The 19,362-nt window shown below is 42.1% G+C and overlaps 1 protein-coding gene across 3 annotated transcripts in view; it reads left to right on the top strand.

Annotated features, from left to right (window-relative positions):
• The window catches only part of LOC143829453 (TGF-beta receptor type-2-like), a 62,651-nt gene that overhangs the window by 33,747 nt on the left and 9,542 nt on the right, over positions 1-19,362 (top strand). For all 3 annotated transcript variants that reach the window (XM_077320356.1, XM_077320357.1, XM_077320358.1), the window contains exons 2-4: positions 6,477-6,627; positions 11,457-11,659; positions 16,059-16,870. In XM_077320356.1, the coding sequence (XP_077176471.1) occupies positions 6,477-6,627; positions 11,457-11,659; positions 16,059-16,870 (1,166 nt within the window). The remainder of the gene's footprint in view (positions 1-6,476; positions 6,628-11,456; positions 11,660-16,058; positions 16,871-19,362) is intronic.

Below are 19,362 nucleotides of genomic sequence, written 5' to 3'. Positions count from 1 at the left end.
ACTCTGCTGCAGCATCCTAAACTACAAGTACAACGATATAGGCTAGATATCAGGGGGGGAAATTTCACAGAGTAGTTCAGCAGTGGACAGAGTAGTTCAGCAGCCGAAGGAGGTGGTGAGCTCCTTCACAGAGTAGTTCAGCAGCCTAAGGAGGTGGGGAGCTCCCCCTCACTGGCAGTCTTCAAGCAAAGGTTGGATACACACTTTTCTTGGATGCTTTAGGATGCTTAGGGCTGATCCTGCGTTGAGCGGGGGGTTGGACTAGATGGCCTGTGTGGCCCCTTCCAACTCTATGATTCTATGATTCTATCCCTGACATTGCAGCAGCCATGTGAGTCAGGCAGGCAGAGCACTGAAGGCAAGTGGGCTGACCAGTGAGTGGCTGGCTTTACAAATAGAGGGAAGGATCTTGAGGGTCCCCCTAACTTTTCAATGTCTAAACTCAGTGGAGTTAGGGGTTACAGCTGCCCTCATGTTAACACCTAAAGCTGCCTCATATTGAATCAGACCCTTGCTCCATCAAAGTCAATATTGTCTACACAGACCGGCAGCAATTCTCTAGGGCAGCGGCCCCCAATCTTTGTAGGGCTGGGGACCACCTGTGGGGGTGGGGAGGAAACGGTGGCCTGGGTGCTGCACACGAGCAGCAGCTGTGCGCAAACGCACACGTGTGGAGTGCCGTGCATGCGCCCCTGGGGGTGCAAACGCGCGTGCATGGCAGCTCTGTGCAAATGCGCATGTGCAGCAGCTACGCGCAAACATGCAAATGCACAAACGTGCATGCGCGGAGCTGCCGCACATGTGCATTTGCACCTGCCAGCATGCTAGCAACCGCATCTCCCTTTTCCACCTCCGCAGTGAGAAGCTCGATGGGCCGCAAGCAAATCGGCTGCTGAAGTGGCCAATTCGCTCAAGGCCCGTCGAGCTTCTTGCTGCTGGGGAGAGGGGGCACGGCCACCAGCAGCCCGGTACCGGGCCAAAGCCCAAAGGTTGACAATCCCCACTCTAGGGCCTCAGGCTGAGGCCTTTCACATCACCTCCTACCTGTTCCTTTTAAATCGAGATGCTTGGGACTGAACCTGGACCTGCTGCATACCAGGCAGATGTTCTGTGAGTGGGCCACAGCGCCTCTCAAAGTCACACCCTTTGAGTCTGTGCAAAAAGAAAGACCACACAAGTTTAAAATCACCATCTCCTTCCCTATTCCGTTTACATTCTTGAAACTGACCCTACATTTATTGACCTGCTGTGCTTGTGCAGAATATCTTTGGGAGCTCTCCCAGAATAAGTGCTTCCTCAAATAACCACTTCTGAGGTACACAAATATAGGAGGCTAAGCAGAATATCTCATACCAATGTGGTTCTTCTACAGAACTTTTTATCATTAAGAAGACCAAAATGACAAAAACAATATTTTGAGCCTAGAAACTTACAAACTTTCATGAATTTTTAAGGATAACTTGTACAATTAATTTCTGATGGTTGTGTACCCTGGGAGTATTTTTCTATCCCACAAATATGCAGGTTGTCCACATGAAACTTTTACAAATTTAAATAAGTACAGCTTCCAACTGGGGTTACATAAAGTAACACAGTTTTTTGCATATGGTAAAGCAATTCAGAGTTTATTATAGCAAAATTTTTTAGTATGCCGGGCAACTGCAGACAGCTGAACAAGGCTGCAACACAACATCACTGATGCTTTGAGCATCCTGGAGTGAACCTGGAGTTAGAGTATTAATTTGATTTCCTCCAGGTGTCAAGGGGAGAGTGACTCATGCTGGGGTGAAATTTAGGTAACAGTATGTGAAAATAAACTTTGGATATGTTTTAGTCAATAAAGAAGACTTCATTAGTATATTGTTTGCATTCAATATTGATTGGGATTCAAATATATAAAAGTTTCATGTTTCAAAGTTGTAAATGGATTTCTCTGCAATGAATTAAATATTCTCTAGGTTATCAGGAAGTGTTTTCAGGCTGTTGTTAAGTACTTCTCAATGTATTTAAAATGGTTCCTTGAATGGGAAACTCAGGGGTTGAAGAAAAAATTACTCCAATGATGAAAGTCAGACTTCTGCAGTTGTTTTTACCCATGTAATTTTTGGTCTTAAAAACGGCTGTATTTTGGTTACACTTCTTACTATAGGACAGTGGATAATGTATTGAGAGGAAAAGGTTCCAGAGCCATTTTCCTCTGCATTCTGCCCATCCCAAGGCCAGTTTAAACACATGCCAATCAGTATCACCTACATTTTCAAAAGTTTGAGAAAAAGGAGGCTACTGGAAGCAATAAGATTGACAGTATGTATTCTTTTAGAGTGAAATTTAGTGTAAGTCAGGGCAGGATAATTTCACAGGAACACTGGGCAACTGCCTGGGGTGTCAAAATGCAGGGGGGGGGGAGGGGATTTACCACTGATACATTTGGGAGAGAAAATCACTGCCTATACATGAAAAGAAGGCATCCACAAGCAGTAAAAGAAGAAGAGCTGGGGGGGGGGGGGTTGTATCCCGCTTTTTACTACCCAAAGGAGTCTCTAAGCAGCTTACAATTGCCTTTTCTTCCTCTCCCCACAACAGACACCCTGTGAGGTAGGTGAGGCTGAGAGAGTTCTGAGAGGACTGGCTCAAGGTCAACCAGCTAAGGAGAAGTGGAGAATCAAACCCCATTCTCCAGATTAGAGGCCACAACACCAGGCTGTAATGATAGTAGCTGATGGCTACATAATATCTCCCAAACCACAGGAAACACCAATTAACTCTTGATACGTCATATCATGTTTTGGTTATCCGGTTCAGTACACATTATGCCAAGTGAAAGGAAAGACAAAATATTAGCTCACCTAATGTGTAATTTAAAAAGCTGGAAGAAGTCGTTGGGTTGAGGGTTTTTAAAAATAGAATGATTGTTTGTTTGGTCTGTCAGGGCCACTATCAAAATAGAAATACGTGTATACAATAATGGCACATTAACAACAGCAGTAGCTAAGATTAGTGACCATCTCCCCTTTCAGTTGTAAAAGATCAGGTACATACTGCAACACAGACAGAAGTGTTGTGGCATCTTTGAGTCTTTTGTTACAGGTTTTCATGGACTTTTTCACACATATAACAAAGTGTGCTGTGAGCTAGATGCATGCTCCAGTCCACAAGCACTTGTGGGATAAAGGTATGTGTGTTGTTTTTTTAATGCCTCAAGATTCCTATTAGGTTCATTGAAATAGACTAACATGAGCTTCTCCGCTATAATTTATTAATAGCACAAATCAATAGACATGCTCTCGTTGCAGTTTGTTCTAACACAGTGAATATGTTCTTCCATCATTTGGCACACTATATGGGGTTGGGAAAGATGAGGAGCATGATAACACTTTTTTGTCTTGGGAAGTTGTGGTGTACTATGATGAAATTTCTGAGGTGATGTTAGAAGATATCTGAGGGTAGAGTTGGGTATGAGTAACTGGTGGGCATGAGATGTAGGAGCAGATGATTTCCCAGCTTTCTTGAGTTGTGGAAATTTCTTGAGTATGTGTGCTGGTGATGTCTGATTGAAATGAACATAAAGGAGGTGTTTGTGAAAATTGCAGAAAACTGGCATAGAAGGCAGGCCTGGAGGCTAGCTGAAGGCCAACTATCCTTGCAACTCATGAAATTATTATTTTTAGAAGTAGAACACTTCCAGTACAATTCCATGCAGAGTTATGTCCTTCTAAGTCAATTGAAGTCAATGGGCTTAGAAAAATGTAATTTTATGTTCTACTGGGCTGAGTCAGTCTGGAACTGGTGGGAACAAAAAATTCACACACATGTTTAGACAGAGCTTTTCCTCTTTATGGTACAACACCTATAGTCGGAGTCTAAACACTGGCAAAGAATCTTATTGTTCTGACTTCTTTATTGGAGCCTGTGTGACATCTGCTTTCTGTGCTTCACAACTTACTTTACAGTCTTCCTAGCAAAAGTGTTAGGAAGTAATAGCCAAGTGAAATCATTTGAGTCTATAAGGTCACTTTTTAAAACAACATGCAGTGTTTTTGTTTCTAAGGGTCATACAAAAATGCAGCAATTTTCTGTTGAGAAAACTTGAGAGTTTTCATAAAAGCTGTGAAACTCAGTCCCCTTCCTCTTTACCATCTTGAACTTTGAAAAGACCATATTGCCTTAACTTGTTACCCCACTGCTTTTGATCTTTTCCAGCTCTAGGAGCTGTGCCAAATAGGAGAGGGGTCAAATCCAATGTGAAGAGGGAGGGGGGGCATTCAGCATGAACAACACAGTTGTGGCCCAACTGCATCTTATGCTTTGCTTGGTACTTCCGGTTATTGCTCAGAGTGGTTCTGAAAGCCCACGAGATTACACAAAACAGTCTCCAAGTCACAGTACCACATAAACGGTATTACAATTTGACTACTCAAAAACGTAATATTCCTAGAACACAAGTGCAACCAGGAGGGGAAAATATACGCATTTTTTTATTTTTAGTGTGCATGCAGCAGGCATAATTTTATACATCAGTGTAGGAGTGCAGAGATGCATGTGTGAGTTCAAAACAGAGAGTGAATGAAATGGAGTGGTTGCGCTGCTAATAAGATCTACAGGTAAATTTAATAGAAATAGGATATTCCTCTCAACTGATTTATATATAACATCATTAGCAGGATACTTGCAGTTATGCTTTCTACCAATAAGAGAAACTGCTTTATGAAGTTATGCATTCACACCTTGTGAATTATTGCTTTGTATCATGTCAAACAACAACCCAATGGGAGCTTCGCTAGCCCACCTGGGAGGCAAAGCATCTTGATTCCCCTCAAGGGTTAACATAATTATTAGCAGGCCTACTCCAGCCTGCAGGTCTCCAAATCTGGGCCTTCCTGCTGACAATATCTCTTTCAAGGCTGTATTCAAGAATGTGATAATTGGTTAATGGTGAGATCCTCTATTCAGTTGTTTAAGTGGATGGGAGCGGGGAAGCAGGAGTGGATGTCAGCATGATTTCACCATACTATTACTATGTCATGCTACATCATGATGGACAGCCACGTAGAGAATGCTTAAGTCACCAGTTTGAAAGCCACCTTGGTGTAGTGGATTCCAGGTTTGATTCCCCAGTCCACCACATGCAACCAGCCGGGTGATCCTGGGCTAGACACAGAGCTGTTCTCACAGTACAGTTATCTTAGAGCTCTCTCAGTCCCACTTACCTCACAGGGTGCTTGTGGTGGGGAGAGGAAGGGAAAGGGGTTTGTAAGCTGCTTCAGTACTCCTTCAGATAGTGAAAAGCAGGGTATAAAAAGTTCGCTCTTCTTCTAGCTTTGGACTATTATATTCTAAGAATGTGAGCCATCTAATATGAGGCATTGAATTTATTAGCTAGAAAGTTAGCTTTATTGTTTTCTTCACTGCTAAGCATTAGAGACTGTGCTGCATAGTAATAACTTGTTTTTAAAGTCTGTTCAGTAAGCCTTTAGATATTTTCACAAAGATCTGTTTTGTTTATGTATATTTATCCTCAAGGACCTATGGGGTTGAGTGCTGTTCACTTATTTATTTGTCTTTATATATCGCCATCCCCCGAGGCTCAGGGCGGTTTACAAAAAATAAGGAAACAATACAGAAAACTCAGTAGTTATAAACAGTAACAATACAGTGATAACAAACAGAACAGTATAACAATGGTGAGAACATTCATTCAACTACAGCATACTGACAGCCCTGTGGGTTGGACAAATCGGAAGTGGTTTCCATGGGAGGGAGGCTCTGGGGCCAATGGAAGGTGATTGGTTCAGGTTGACCCCAACGAAATGCCTGGTGGAGGAGCTTCCTTTTGCAGCCCCACAGAATTGTTCAAGTTTCATTAGGGCCCCGCAAAAAGAGTGGTGACCCAAAGGGACTCAGGCTAAGTGTCTTCACACCACCAGTCAAAATAAGCTTCACAAGCTCTGCTCTCTGTGGCCCCACCAGTAAGTGGTCAGGCAAGTAGTGACCAGAATTATTGCTTTTATCATGCTGACACCTTGCCTGTGGAATGCCCTTCCCCTTGAGGCTCAACACTACTCTCTCCTGGGTGTCAGGCCAAAACATTTCTCACTCAGCCTTTTAATAAAGAAGCTGAACTTTTAAAATTGTCTTTGGGGTTTGCTCTAGCCTAAGGACTGTCTTTTGATATTTAATTGTATGTTCATAACAATTAGCTTGTTTTTAATGGTCTATTTTAATGGTTGTATGATTGTCTTGTAGTATTGACATTATAAGCTACACCAAGCAGGTTTTGTGAAAAGGTAATACTTTTTTTCTAAACAAACAAATATCAGGTGTAAGATATTTTTGGCTCTCATACCAAATGAATTACGGTAAGACACAAACAATAAATAATTTGTCCAAAGCTTTAAAAAAATTCTCTCTCTCTCTCTCTCTCTCTCTCTCTCTCTCTCTCTCTGTGTGTTTAATTTTTATTTACTTTTTGCTCGCAGCATGCAAGGGCCAAGCAGGGCGGAATGTGAAGAGCAATGTATGCAAGTGGTGTGATAATACATATCCAGTGTGTGAAGACCAAGTGTGCTACAGTAACTGCGACTTAAGCTCCTATTGTGAGAAACCAGAAGAAATTTGTGTCTCCATATGGTAAGCAGAAAAAGGAGCAGTGCCCCCTAATGGCTGATAGAATAATAAATGGCAGTCCCTAGCTGCATATTTTTATTATTTAACCATCCCGCAACAGTGAGTGTTTATGCTAGCTAGAACTAATGCTCTATTTCTGCTGTGCTATATGGGAGATTTCAACAGATCCCATATCCAGCTAGGCTTTGGCCCCGTTGACAATGCTTTATAGAATCAATTGCACATGTTTTTTTCCATTGTGCATTTTATTTCTTGATCCGAGCTAAATTTCTTAACTCGCTGCTTTTTAAAAGAGAACTGCATTTGGATGAATTTAAGATTCAGCTTCTTTTGACATCCCAGAACCCTGATATAATTGAACCAGTTGCTTTTATAACTTGCCACGAGAGATCGTGAATGTATTCTGTCTCACTCTAAAGCATGATATCTGCCTTTGGTTACTCTATATTGCAGTAGCTCCTACTGCACTTTTATTTCCTATATTGTATTTTTTAAAGTATGCTATTAAAGGCTTTGTTGTTGTTATAATAAATGGCCAATAAAATAATACACACAAACAAACATAATGTCACAATAATAATAACTGTATGTATTATAAATACTCCGTAAGATTCAACAAACAGCAACCGGAAAGAACATTCATATAATCTGTGCTACAAAGCTATCACTTGCTAATAATTACATGGAACAGTAGAGCCCACATTCCGTGTAGCAGTTGATTTCCCCAACTGCTGCCTGTTGCAGCCTGAATAAAATGTGAGGCTGGATGCAAAATATCATGATCACAGCTCTGCTGGCAGAATAGATTCTTGCTATTTCCTCCTGACTTTTTAGCCTTTTGTCCCCCCCAAAAAACATTAAAAATCCACTCTTAAGAATCACAGGACCCTTGTGAACGGTGCAGGTTGCAACCCAGAGGACTGCAATTTGACTGGAAACTCTGCAACAATTTCCTCACCACCCTTAAATGAGCATGTAACTCAGTTTCACCCACACTACCACTCACTACAACCTCTGATGTACAGGTTCAGGAATACAGGTAGGCCAGACAGTCACAGTTCCCATTATTCCTCTTTTTCATATACCCAGACCCTTTATTATTATTATTATTATTATTATTATTATTATTATTATTATTATTATTATTATTATTATTATTATTATTATTATTATTATTATTATTATTAAATTTTTAGACGGCCCTTCTCCCAATAGGTCTCAGGACAGTTTACAACATAAATAGTTAAAACCCAATAAAATCCCCATAAAAACTCCAATTAAAAGTTACATATAACATATAGTGGCGGTGGTCACAATTCTGATCTTAGTTCAGCCTGGTGGAGAGAATAATGTTCAGAAGAGGGTGGCACCAATACAATAGATCTAACCATGTTAGAGATCTCAATATTGGACACACCAGGCATGACAACTGAGTCCCCTTATTAGCCACTCACTCAGACACTGCATAGAGCTCTTGGGGTTGGGTCTCAAACACCGCTACAACCTCATTCTGCCACCATTTAGTCTTCTGTATATACAGAGAGAGAGGCCAAGGCCTGACATGCTTGTGCATATATGTATTTCTTTCCCCGAAACAGTGCATTTTCAGTCAACAAGTTTAACCTGTAAGGTTTAACTTTTGTTCAAGGTTTAAAACAATGTGGAATTGATCCAAATAAACAGACTAATATTTCTCAGTACTTGACCTTTAGACCCATAGCTCAATTCATGCTTTGGAGTCTGTTTGTTAAAAGTTATCTTCCTTTTAGCCAGCTCTGGTTAGCTTCAGGATCTGATGAGATGGGGCCAGCCTGGGCTTTCCAGGTTAGGATCAGCCCTGTATATACCTCCCCAATTCATTTGGAATAATCCTTTAACTTTCTTCGTGTACCTCTGTCACATACACATACTGTTTCTCATTAGACATCCTCCATTTTTTCTGACGATTTCTATTTCTAATGAAATTGTCATTAGAGCAGAAGTTGTTACCTACTGTTCCCACCATGCTGGATGGTTCAGAAAACACCTTAAAAACTGGTGGTGTAAGCAGAATTTGGAAAAATTTGGATTTCATTTTGGGGTAAGGAAGAAGCATAGATTTCATGGAGGGAGGGGAGTTTGAACTCACTAAAAACTTTTTCTGCTCAAGTATCTCTTTTCTTTAAATCTATTTGCATGCTACTTTGTCTCCTACAATGTTTTTATTCATGTAAGTGAAATAGAAGGCAAAGATAAGTCATACATTTGTATGCTGGAGAAAAGTAAACAGTGACCTCTGGGATAAATCTTGGAGCCTATTTTGTTATGTGTTTTCATTGGTACCCTTGGGAGAAAGGGGAACATGTTAATGAAATCTGCAGACAACACAAAATTAGAAGCCACCAGAGAGAAAAGGATAAAGAAATTCTACAGTATGAACTGGACACAAAATCAGAATGGGTTTTTAAAAGTCATACTGGTGTGAACAAGAAGGAACATTTTAAATAATATAGTAGCTCATTGGATAGAATTGCTAGAAGAACCAGTTTGTAGTCAGCTAATATTGCAAGATGAATGTGAACAGCTGTTGTGATACAGCTACAAACAGGACAAATATGACTGAGATGTATCAAGTGAGGAATAATAGTCAACTATGAATGGCCTACTAGTAGGAGGGCCTACTAGGTCTGATGCTGATGGTACTGTAAAACTTCTGTCCCCTCCTCAGTTGAGACCTTACAATTTGATCCACAATCTCAGCTTAGTTGTTTGGAAGGGAACCCCCTTGAAAGCCTTGAAAGTGCAATGGGGATCCCTGGGATAAGTTTCAGAGAGTGCAACTGGTCTGCCATGTTAACGCCACGTTCTATCATTAAGGCAGGATGTCACTAAAGCACTTATATTCCATGAGACATGCATACCATCATATCCCTACTTCAAGAGGTATTTCATCAAAGCAATATGAACCACTTCCAGATAATGGATAACCCTCAAATATCTGCTCTGATACATCAAAACAGCCTAACATCCAATTGAGTCAGGATGGCCATCAAGAAGACAGTTTTATCATCATTTCCTGCCCAGTTATTTGACTGATATGCTAAAACTTCCCCATCTTGGAAGTCAGGTGTTAGTTCCTAACCCTCCCACCAGATTTGGGCAGCACTTACCTTCACACTGTCCAGTCAAATTCAAACTTTATTTCTTGGGCCAATCCTGATCCTGGAACAGACAGGTCCCATTCCAAACTATGTTTCCCCATAAAAGGACTAGGCATGTGAAGTGTGTGCCGGGTTCCCTCAACTACCAGGTTACCCTGCAGCTGCTTTGCAGGCTCCTTTCCTTCCTTGTTGGACTTCTTCTGCATGGACTCCCTGCAATTCTCAGCTTGGACCAGGTAGTATCACTCTTTGTAATGACTCCCCCCCCCATCCTCTCCTCCTCCTCAGGTTTTCATGTCTGTATACATTTATTGGGAGGGAGTGGGTGTTTCTATTCTGGGTTTTACTTCTATAGTTGTATTTGTGATTTTAAAGGGCTTGCAATTTTAGTTTATCTCTAGTTGTGTGTCTGGGTGCTAGTGAAGAAATACGTCATTTCATTTGAATCCGTTGGTCTCTGTTATTCTTATTCTTGGTAATACTGTGCAGGAATAAAACCTTAGTATATACTGAGGAAAGAAGCCTTGTTTATCCAGCTGGAGACCCTGTAACAAGCTAATTTCCCCCTCTCTGGGTCCAGTTTGGGTAACAATACTAAGAAACAGGAACCCTATATATCCTTGCGAGAAGCATCAATGAAGCCAGAAAAGGAATACAGGGTGTAAACTGCACGGAGCTTTTATTCCAACCCCAGATTGATTCAGTCCCTGCCCTCTACACAGAATGCGATTTCCGTTTGGATTTTGGGTGATTTAAATTTTCCTTCTGCAACAAGAAGGATTGATCCGGAGTGACCCTACCTTTATTGTGCGATATCTCAGAGTGCTGTTAATCCTCAATATCCAGACTGGGAAAGAAAGCTCCGTGGTAGGGAACCTCTGATAGGCTACACCTGGTCATGTGACATGCTTGCCTTAAAGGAGAAGCCCCTAATTTCACTCAACTTCTGTCGGTCCTGGATTTTTCCTCCCTCCTCTGCCTTTTTCGATCATCTCCCCCTCCCCTCCAAGAAAAGAAAGAGGCTCCCTGCCTGGCTCCTCTCCCCCCCCCTTCAAGAAAAGAAAGAAAGAGGCTTGGCTCCCCCCACCTTCTGAGCCTTCCTAACCATGTGCAGAAGACTTTCCTGTTTCAATGGGGAGGAGGGGGGGAGAGGAAGACCCGAGTTCAAAGCGATCTGAATTCAACAGGATTGACAATGGAATAAACAAAGTAAGTGCAGACTCTGCCCAGGCTTCAGTTTTGCTCATCCATGTTCAAAGACCATCTTGTTCAAACTACTGTACGAGCAAGGGGGGGGTTCAGTAGACGGGGGAAAGCTGTAAGTGAATTCCCAAGGCATTTAGAGGGCTGATAGTCCCTTTAAACAACTTCTCAAAGCAGCAAATTCACCTGCAATCCTTTTAAACACCCTTTAAATTCCATCTCAAAAAATGATGAATATTTTAGGAATTTTTGGGGCTTAGTGATGTCAGATAGTTGAAATTTAGCTGCAGTCGATATCGGGCTGAAAGAATAATCCAGATAATACCAACACGGTATTTTTCAGATTTTCCTTGGCTCATATTTAGCTGAACGCATACCTCTAATGAGCAGAGATGTTTAAAAGCTTCATGGCTATTCCATGACTGATGTTAAAAGCACAGCTGGTTAACATTATGCTGTCTTCATAACAGTCTTGATTGTATGTTTCAGGAAACAAGATAATGAGAGCATTAGAGTGAGCACTCTCTGTCACAACCCTCAGTTCCCTGTGGAAAATGTTATGGTTCCTAAATATAACACATCGCAGTGCGTTATGGTCCGCCAGCACAATGAGGATGGGATATTTTATATCTGCGGCTGTGTGAATGAGCAGGAATGCAATGACAAACTTGTATTTAAAAATCAGACCAATGGTGAGTATTTTTAGTGGATGGTGGTGTGTATAAACATAAGTTTTTTTAAAATATCACTTTTCTAGGAATGAGGCCCTAAACCAGAATTAAAGAAAAAATCCCACCCCATTATAGAGACATTTTTATCCACACACATATTTTCCTACCTGCTGGGATGGATAACAAGTATGGTACCCAGAAGATATATAATTAAATTGTTATTGGATGGTAAGACTGCCCTCTTCCTTCCTTCCATATATTTGCATTCTCATAAGGAAGTTTTAGGGCTAAACTTGACATTACAGTGGCCATGAGCATGACCTGAGGCTGCTGCCACCATTCTAAGGAAAAATTTGACCACTTAAAAATGCCACCGCTTGGGGAAACCTGGTTATCTTGCTCCTTCCCATATCTTTCCAAGCATCAGATCTTCTGGTTGCCTAGTCCCCCTACACTGCAGGCCCAAACACGATATTTTAAATGGTCAAATTCTTCCCTAAAATAGTGGTGGAGGCCACAGGTAGGATAGCTGGAGATCTCTTGCTGTTATAACGGATCTCCATGCAAGAGAGATCAGATCACCTGGAGAAGATAGCTTCTTTGGAAGGTGAAGTCTATGGCATCCCCTCCCCTTCTCAGGCTCTACCCCCAAAATCTTCAGGTATTTCCCAACTGGCAACTGGCCATCCCAGCTATAGGTCAAACCTATGACCACTGTAACATCTACTTTGGCCATCAAATTCATTCTCCAGGATATCTGGTTTAAAAGCTATCAGGTAGCAGACCTAGGAAAAACTCTTGCCTGAATCATTATAAACAGCTGCAAGCTGGAACAGACATATGTGGCTGGATGGACTGACCTGGTTAATATAAGTAGGTTGTAACAAACATGATGGTTGTCACCATATCATGTCATTATTTCTCCTCATACATAGGCAGGCTTCTGGAACCTTAGCTTTGCTAGGAGCTGCATCTGTTTCATGTTATGCACTTTAAAAACAGGGGTGGTGCAATCACCCCCACCATCTCTCAAACATTCCACTGAAAATCTGTCAAGTAAAAAAAAACCATGCCAATTATAAGGGCCTTTTCGCACGGGGATCTTTGTTGCAAATTGTTTGCGGAATGAAAAATCGCCATTTAAAATAGTGGAATTCGTCGTTATGCATACCTGCCTTTGTAGTGGAATCAGTTGCGTTTTTTAGCGTTTCCCACAGGCTTCCGGTCTCGGCAGAAATCGCTAGAAAGGAAGCGCTATTGCCAAGCTCATCCCGCCCCTGGCCGTCAAGCAGCCAATGGGCAGCCGTTAGCATGCTCCCAAACAGCCCCTTTCCCTTTAAGAAAGGTTTTTTTTAAAAAAAACCCGACCCATAGCAACGAATCTAGGTAGATTCGTTGCTACGGAGAGACCCATCCAGCTGCCTAATGTGAGCTGTCGTTTGATTGTATGATCGTTTGCACGCTGCCTCGAGTGATAAAAAAAAATTCCCCCCCCCTTCTCACGGGCCCGATTTTCGGCTGAATTTATGTGTAAAAAATAAAGGGACTTTATTTCAGCAAACGGGCTTTTAAGTGGTTTGTGCTTAGTGACTAAAGGTGAAGGACTGAAGCCAGGGAAGCCTCTAAACAGAAAGAGGCTCGCCGGTGCGTTTATCCCCGCTCGCTCGGAGAAAAAAAAATGGCAATCGCTTCGCCGGAAGTTTGGAGGAGAGAGCCAGGGGGAGGGACTTCGAAGAACCCGCAACAATGGTAACGCACAGGTCTTTAGCGCTACTGTTGCAGATTGGTTGCAGGAGTGTATCGCTATCCGGAGGGTGAATCCACTTTTCTGGATTCCCCTGAAAGCGCCACAACGAAGCGCTTTTTGCGGGTCGGTTTCAGGATTGTTGCAGATTGTCTACGACGTCGTGGGTTATGGCAAATTAGTAGCGTTTCCAATTAGCAACCATTGTGCTATTTTGAAGCCGTGCGAAATGGCCCTAAATATTGTTGAGGGAATGTGTGAGGACAAACAAAAAGCAAGGATGGAATTACTTTCCCCATTCATACCTTTCTAATGGAGCTCTTCTCAGTTAACTGATTTAAAGTTTCAATGAGACGGGGACATGCATCCAGCAGATTTTGCACTCGATGGATGAAACTGAAGCTTCAGCGTGCATACATTTCCATCATGGTTGGCTAGTCTGCCATAATATAAATTTGAAAGGTATAATCAAAATAGCATAATTATCTAACGATGATCCAGGTCAATAAGGCTCTTTCACCCAGTATCCCATATGAAATCATTAATCAGTTTCAGAATCAACAGCTGAATTGCAATGTGCTTCAACATGCTTATTGGTATCAGGGCCAGTTCCTGGTTCTGGGAGGCCACTGGTCGAGGGACACAAAAGTATCAAAATATGGATTAAGTGAACATTTAATATATGTTTCGATATTTTTTTTATTTTTCAATCTCTTTGGTTCTCACCATTTTTTCAGGTTGGGTTTTTTGGTGCAGTGGTTAGGAGCGCAGACTTCTAATCTGGCATGCCGGGTTCAATTCTGCACTCCCCCACATGCATCCAGCTGGGTGACTGAGCAGTGATATCAGGGCTCTCTCAGCCTCACCCACCTGTTGTGGGGAGAGGAAAGGGAAGGCCACTGTAAGCTGCTTTGAGCTCCTTTGGGTAGAGAAAAGCGACATCATCATCATCATCATAATCTTCTTCTTCTTGTTTGCCCTTCTTTTCTGTTGCTTCTGGAAGGCCACCACCAGGCCTTCATTGCCCATCCATCCATGTACCCCTCCTCCACTTCCTTCTGAATCCATCCCCTGGCCATTCACAAGATCTCCCATTGCCTGCATTCTCAGCTGTCCGTTCATCTGCATGCTTTTCCCACAATGGTCCTGGTAATGGTCGCAGCTGGGGGTGGCATTGCTATGGCCATGAGGAGAGTCTCTCCTGTGTATTCCATCCATATGCCCTTCCCTAGCAGAACTAGGCAGCGTATGCAATAGGATTATGTGACAAAGCACTCACACACAGGTAGGGGAAGACGGTGTGTGGGGTTGTCAGGCATAATACACTAGGTCGCACCTTTTGACTCTACTTCCAGAAAGACCCTTTCAAATCAAAATGCCCCATGTTCCTACTCCCACCTTTTCAAAGGTAAATCCATACTGTAGAAAAATAGTCAAGTATCTTGTGACTATCTTGTTAAGATCAAAAGCTGTCCCATTGAAAAATGTTCTGACGCCCTCTCATTTTTTGTATCATCTGATCTTGACTAATTTGTTTTTGGCAGAGGCGGCACTTGGAAGCCCAAAGAAATATGATGCAATGGTTTAGTTTTCTTTACCAGTCAGCATTTGTTTTCATAGAAAACTGTCTGACTGATATTTCTGTAGGCTCATTTAATGACCACTGCTGTAAACTGAAGACTTTGTGACGCAGGGGGCAGCATATTTAAGCTGCTCATGGGATTTGTGTACACAGTCGTTTCTTCAGTGCTTGCACATTTAACTCCTTGAAAATATTCTGAAAACATTTGACCCTCCATTGAATCTCTGAGCTTCAGTGATGTGGTCATATCCATCAGGTAAATCCATTAAAATATAGGGCGTGATAGCCAAGCCTCATGCTTTCCAAAACAAACTTTGCAAAAAAAAATTGTATCATTTGAGATTGATCTTGTGGCTTGAACCCTATGCATATTTGAGAAATATTCACAGCTTTGCAGAAGTTTAGCTGTGGCAGATTTTTTTTTGAAAGTGCCAAATAAAACAGCCAAGTGCTTCAGGTTTCTTTTTCCAGTATATGAATTGTAGGCTGCACTCTCTGAGGTCATACAGAGAATGGCTTTTGCTTACATGACAATTCCTGAACATCCCTTTCTCAGCTATTACATTTGGCCCAAACTCTCTTATTTCAATTTCATGACTAGCAATGGGACATCACAAGGATGGTCCACTTTTATTCAGTATTCTTGCCTAAGATTAATAACAGGGCCCGGAGCCAATGTTTCCATAATGTTCTCTTGTGTTTCCACATACATAACCTAGTAGTTGAATTCTTGCAAATACTATTAATTACAGACAGCAAAGAGATTTTGGCTCTGTCATCCTGGGAGTCCTACGCCAACAGCTTTGTATTTAGATATGCCATTGGTCTGTCTAATCCAGCATTCATTCTGACTGCAAGTTCTCTTGGAAAAGGTCTCTCCTAGCCTTGACATCATAGATCCAGGGACTGAAGGGGATCTTCCATATGCAAAGCATTTGCTCTGCCACTGGGCTATGGCCCCTTCCTGGCTCAGGTTTCTCAACTTGGACACAGGAGCAGAGTTATGTTATGCAAAACTGTTCTGTATTAGTGTGTATACATCTGCAGAGATATTCTTACCATCTCTCCTTTCCCCCCTTTTCCTTTCACCCCAGGGTACTCTATGTTACAGAGTAAGGAAATAATCCCCGTGGCAGCCATCAGTCTGCTGCCCCCCCTGCTAGTTGCCATCATGATAACCGTGATATTCTACCTCTGCCGAACCCACAGGCAGAGGAAGAGATCTAAAGACTGGGCCAAGAAACAGACTCAGCGCCACATGCTGCCTGAATCCAGCAGAGCCAGCAACTATGATGAGATATTATCTGTCAAGACAGACAATCGCACCACCCTGAGCTCAGCCTGCTCCATCAACATCAACCACAACACTGAATTGTTGCCTATTGAGCTAAACGAAAGAGTGGGGAAAGGGCAGTTTGCAGAAGTCTGGAGAGCCAAACTCAAGCATGCCTCCTCAGGTCAATATGAGACGGTGGCAGTGAAGATCTTCCCTTGTGAGGAGTATGCCTCCTGGAAAAATGAGAGTCAGATCTTCACCGATATCAACCTCAAGCACAGCAGCATCCTTCATTTCCTCACAGCAGAAGAGAGGCACTCTGGCCTCCAGAAAGAATATTGGCTCATCACAGCCTACCATAGTCAAGGAAACCTCAAGGACTACTTGTCCAGGCACATCCTGAGCTGGAGGGACTTGCAAAAGATGGCTGGTTCCCTAGTGAGCGGTGTGGCTCACTTGCACAGCGACTACACTCCTTGCGGCTGTCCAAAGATCCCCATTGCCCACCGGGACATCAAAAGCACCAACATCCTAGTAACAAACGAACACGAATGTGTGCTCTGTGATTTCGGAATTGCTCTGAGGCTAGATCCAGCCTTGAGTGTGGAGGATTTTGCTAATAGCGGACAGGTGAGTACTGAAAAAATGACTAAGCCGTTTGTTCTGCTTGACGGGAAGCAGAACAGCCTCCAGAATGCCAGATCAGCTCTACAATAATGGATAGTTTGCAGTGAGGAAAAGCTCACTATAAAAGATATCAGCATGTTTCCAATCTCCATGCAGTCAAACTTAAGGCCAGCCCTTTTCTTATTTCTGTGCAGCAGGTCTTTGGCATGAACCAGTGACAGGTTTTGTAGCAAATGCCTGACATCTGCAGTAACTTCAGAGGAGCTTGAAACTCCTCCATACATTAATTATGTCCCAGAGAGTTTCCTCAACTGCAGTTTATGCTGCCTTTCCCCTTTCCTACAATGGGGGCAAAATGCAGTTGGGGTAATTACTGGCTCAGCAAGAGAAGGGTGTGTACGTTTGTTTTCCAAATGGCAGCAACAGCAGTGTTTGTTATCAATAGCATATGATTGTCCCTGTTGCTTGAAATAAGTAACGAGACTGGATTTCTGTCAAAGACTCTTGCAAGATGCATCAGCAATGGACTTCCTAATGGAATGCAGGACTAGTCCTGTCTTCAGTATCATGCATGTGTTGTGGTGCTCCATCTTTTTCACTCTATCAGCAGTTACAGGGGATCATGCCTTCTAGGAATAAAGCTGCAGCTTTGTTTCCAGAACCTCCACCTCTCAAGTTGAAAAGCACAGATCTCCTGGGATCCAAGCAGCTTCAACAACATTGTTCAAACTATCTGCTTAGTAGAGGCTTGAAAAACAAAACCCAGAATAATTGGTGTGGGGTACTTTTTTTTTCTCCTGAGGAATTTCCCTCCGTATTTTTTCCCATGTAAAAATCTGAAAATTTGAAGAAGAAGTGGGGTTGGTGGGGGAACGGGGAAACTCTCATATTGTAGCCATATGTTGTACATTTTTGTGTGTAAATGTAAATAATTTTGGCAAAAATTACTATATTATGCATTTAGTTATCATACGATATTAAAGAGTTCAGTATTTTCAGTGTTATAAATTTTAGCTTAATATCCAAACATTCTGACAGTTCTACCTATTGAGAGTCTGAGAGAGTTTCTGTGCAAACAATATTTCTGCACAAATAGTATTTTTACAGAATTTATTTTTAATCTTCGACTTTTATTTTTTCCATCTCTCAGAGGAAAAAAAATAAAAATACTGTTAGGGTAACATACAGTTCAGCAGTTTGCAATTTTCTTAAAACAAAGATGTATATATTTTAAATTCTATAAATATACCAAATTGTACAACTTTATATGCTAAAAAAGTATAAATAATGCTTTTTAAGTTGTTCAATCAGTACTAGAAATTTAGGATTGCTAGGAAAGACAGTATTGCATATTATTTAAATTTCCCCCCAGTATTTCTAATACTCCACCCCACTTCAGGGGAAATCTAGTTCAAAATTTTTGGAAAATTTACATCTTTAACTCTTTCCTGATGTTCTATAAACTTCTTTGCAGTAGGCTGGTTCTCTGAACTTTCTATGTGCAACAAGCATTCCTACCTTGCTTCCTAGTCTTTCAAAACTGTTTTCATTTACCACTCAGTTCCACTCATCTGCTTGCTATGTCTTTGTGGGACAGACCCTGATGCTCTCACTACACAACGCCCTTAAGGCATGAGGCAGCATAAGTTTTGTTCCTTCATTCAGAAACGGTCTGACAGTTCCTTGCTTTCATGGCAATACTGGGAATAGCTAATGGCTGATATAGAGGAAAGGCTGGGGAGCCCCCTCTGAGCTCTCATGGAGCCTCAGTGCTCCAGGGAGTCCTGGTTGGGAATCCCTGCTTTAATCAGACACATCAGTCTCTCTCTTTTGCAAGGGAAGATCAACCCAGGGAGCCTTTCCACACAGTGGTCAAAAAGGCAGGACAGGCAAAATCCGGTGACGGGCAGAAAGAGGAGGAACCCGGCAGCTTGGGTGCCGCTGGCCCCTCCCACAGCCACCACGCTGACTTGTGTGCCCAGAGGCTATGCTGCTATGTGCCTCCCCTGCACGCACCAATAGTTCTTCAGGCACTCTGTCTATCAGATCTAATTCCTTAAATCTATTTGTCACCTCTACTGACAAATAGATTTAAGGAATATTCTATATCCATCTTTTTAGAAGAGTTGGTTTTTATACTCTGTTTCTATAACTACTAAAAAGGGGCTTACAATCCCTTCCCTTCCAGTAGCCTTCCCTTCTTTTACAATAGCCTTCCTTCTCTTCCCCTCCCCACAACAGACACTCTGTGAGGTAGGTGGGGCTGAGAGAGCTCTGAGAGAACTGTGACTGATCCAGGTTTCATGTGGAGGAGTGGAAAATCAAACCTGCTTCTCCAGATTAGAGTACACCACTCTTTAACCACCACACCATGTTAGCTCTCAATGGACATTTGTAATTGCAGACTATGACTACCAGTATTTTAATATATTATAGTATTATTTTCAATTTAGAAGCAATGTGGCTTCTCCTTTGTATACTTCCTAATGTCTACT

Source organism: Paroedura picta, chromosome 2 (assembly GCF_049243985.1).
Source record: "Paroedura picta isolate Pp20150507F chromosome 2, Ppicta_v3.0, whole genome shotgun sequence".
Taxonomy (NCBI): domain Eukaryota; kingdom Metazoa; phylum Chordata; class Lepidosauria; order Squamata; family Gekkonidae; genus Paroedura; species Paroedura picta.
This window is presented reverse-complemented; position numbering and strand designations above follow the sequence as displayed.